This window comes from Pinus tabuliformis, chromosome X (genome assembly GCF_031772625.1).
Source record: "Pinus tabuliformis cultivar Carrire ecotype Pingquan chromosome X, CPIR1, whole genome shotgun sequence".
Classification (NCBI taxonomy): Eukaryota; Viridiplantae; Streptophyta; class Pinopsida; order Pinales; family Pinaceae; genus Pinus; species Pinus tabuliformis.
In genome coordinates this window covers 306,214,093-306,216,160 of record NC_142308.1, presented here as the reverse complement: position 1 = coordinate 306,216,160, position 2,068 = coordinate 306,214,093, and the positions used below count along the sequence as shown (strand labels likewise).

The window sequence follows — 2,068 nt, the reverse complement described above, 5'->3', positions numbered from 1 at the left end:
TTCAATCCGTGGTCCATTAATGATCCGTGACGCCATCGATCTCTACCATGAGGCAGGCTGCCAAATGTCTATTTTTAAGGGTAGACTGTCTCGTTTTCCTTGATCACGAGGAAATAGATACAGGGACGACTAGGGAAGCTCACTTTTGTAGGCAAGTGGCAAAATAGTTTCAGAAACCAGCCATCCAGCAAAATCTTTATGCCTTCTTGATAGCGTTACTGGTCTGTCCCGTTTCCAACACGACACTTGACGACATTTTAAAGTGATTCTCTTTTTATTGACCCGTGAATATGTAATAAAAGAGATCAGATTCACAGCTTAGCTATTAACAGCAAAGTGCCGTGAGATATGTGAATTGAGGCCTCTTTTTCGGCCATTAATTGATCTCACCCAGTAGACCCCAACAGCCCACACGGTGTATATAAGCAGCCATAATGATTTTGTGTCAAACGCTGTCATTCCAAGGAATTGGCAATGGCGGAAGGCACAGTGCATTCTGGAGAAAGCGTATGGATTTCATTCGGGGTCTGCAAACCCAAAGAAGGCTGCCACATTGATGATGTGGTGGCGCAGCTAGTAGGAGCCGCTGCCTCCATTGACGGGCGTGGCAGGAGCAGTAGTCTATCAGATGTTAGCATGACCATCCTGAAGAGTACTCGTGGGAAATGGGTGGGTATTCTCTCTTTCTTTATTACATTTTACACTCGTTTCGCACGATAATAATTACTTCAGTTGATTAATCCTATTCAACGCAGGCTGCTGTGTTTGCAGAGAGAAAGGGCAGGGAAGATGCGAATCCATGGCTAAATCTTCCAGAGGTAACCAACCAACTAAGAAAATATAACTTTTCAGTTGAGCGCTTCTGTGACGTACCTTTGTTCATCTATTTAGTTCACAAATTAATGATTTGTTGATTGCAGGCTGCCTCATTCACGAAGGGATTATCTTCGGTTGTTCGAATGGTGGAATACGGATGGTTTGAATTGAGCTGCGAAGAGAGCAAACAGAACTCCCCGGTTGGGAAAAAACGAATTGGAGACGTGGTTGGTGTACGAAGAATATATTCGAGTCGTAAAAATCAGGACAAACTGGCTTATTCTTGTCTTGCTCTATTGAAGTCTTATTTCACAAAGATGGAGGGCTTGCATTCTTACACATTCTATAACTCCTTGGATGGTACGTGTGTAATAGGGTTAGGATTGTGGGAAAGCGTAGATGCAGCATATATTGCGATGAATAAACCGAATGGATTTCCTTCGGAACCATTTTGGAAAAGTTTAGGAGCGAAAAAGCTCAAATATGAGATCTGCCAGGTTGTATATGTGACAGACAAAGACAACGAATGATTAGATATGTTTGATGTTTCCCGTGGTTGTCTTCACGTAACTTCCGTTGGTGGGATTCGCTGTTCATAGTTATTGGCCTAGTCAGAAAGAAATTACTGGTTTCAGGAAGAGCGAATAGACAGTTTTCTCTTCCAAAGCTCAGAATGCGCCTTATACATATTAAATGCACACTCGTTCAACTTTGTAGAAATAAATTACAAATACACACTTGTTCAATTTTGTAGAAATAAATAACAATTCCTGCAGTGCAATCAATTACAACGCTTGTCGATTACAACATTGAACTGGAGGCACTTGCATGTCGATCATGAATATCCCCTCTAGCTTCATTTTGCATGATGAATTTAATATCATAGATATTATTGAGAGAGCTCATTTGGCATCATGACTTTATTGGACGAATTATAACAGTGGTATAGCTTCAAAATTGAATCTATGCCACAACCCTTGTATCAGTTCATTCAGTATAATTCAAAATTGAGTTTTCCAATTTATTTAACAAAAATAAATTTATTGAAAGTTGAAATGAAGGTCATAATACCCGTTGCACTTCGTCCTTATAGAAACGTCAACGTGTAATATTGTATTGAATTATTTATTAAACTTGTGATTCCGACATATTATTTAGATCATGTAAGCTGAGATTCAATTCTCTTTTATATATATGAATATGAAAGAAAAAGAGGATGATTATATATATATGAAAAAGAGGATGGATGGTT

At 39.3% G+C, this 2,068-nt stretch overlaps 1 protein-coding gene across 1 annotated transcript; it reads left to right on the top strand.

Annotated features, from left to right (window-relative positions):
* Window positions 1-428: 428 nt before the first annotated feature.
* Window positions 429-1,365, top strand: LOC149139641 (uncharacterized). Its single transcript, XM_089449949.1, has 3 exons — window positions 429-669; window positions 756-818; window positions 921-1,365. Exons 1-3 carry the CDS (start codon window positions 475-477, stop codon window positions 1,344-1,346), a joined length of 684 nt encoding a protein of 227 aa, XP_089306075.1. The 5' UTR covers window positions 429-474; the 3' UTR covers window positions 1,347-1,365.
* The last annotated feature ends 703 nt before the right edge of the window (window positions 1,366-2,068 follow it).

What these genes read in the sequence shown, in the direction of transcription:
- LOC149139641 (XM_089449949.1), top strand. Translation starts at nt 475, where the DNA reads ATGGCGGAAGGCACAGTGCATTCTGGAGAAAGCGTATGGATTTCATTC. An exon ending in AGAGTACTCGTGGGAAATGG is followed by an intron (nt 670 to 755) that starts GTGGGTATTCTC and finishes TATTCAACGCAG; the next exon opens with GCTGCTGTGTTTGCAGAGAG. An exon ending in CATGGCTAAATCTTCCAGAG is followed by an intron (nt 819 to 920) that starts GTAACCAACCAA and finishes TGTTGATTGCAG; the next exon opens with GCTGCCTCATTCACGAAGGG.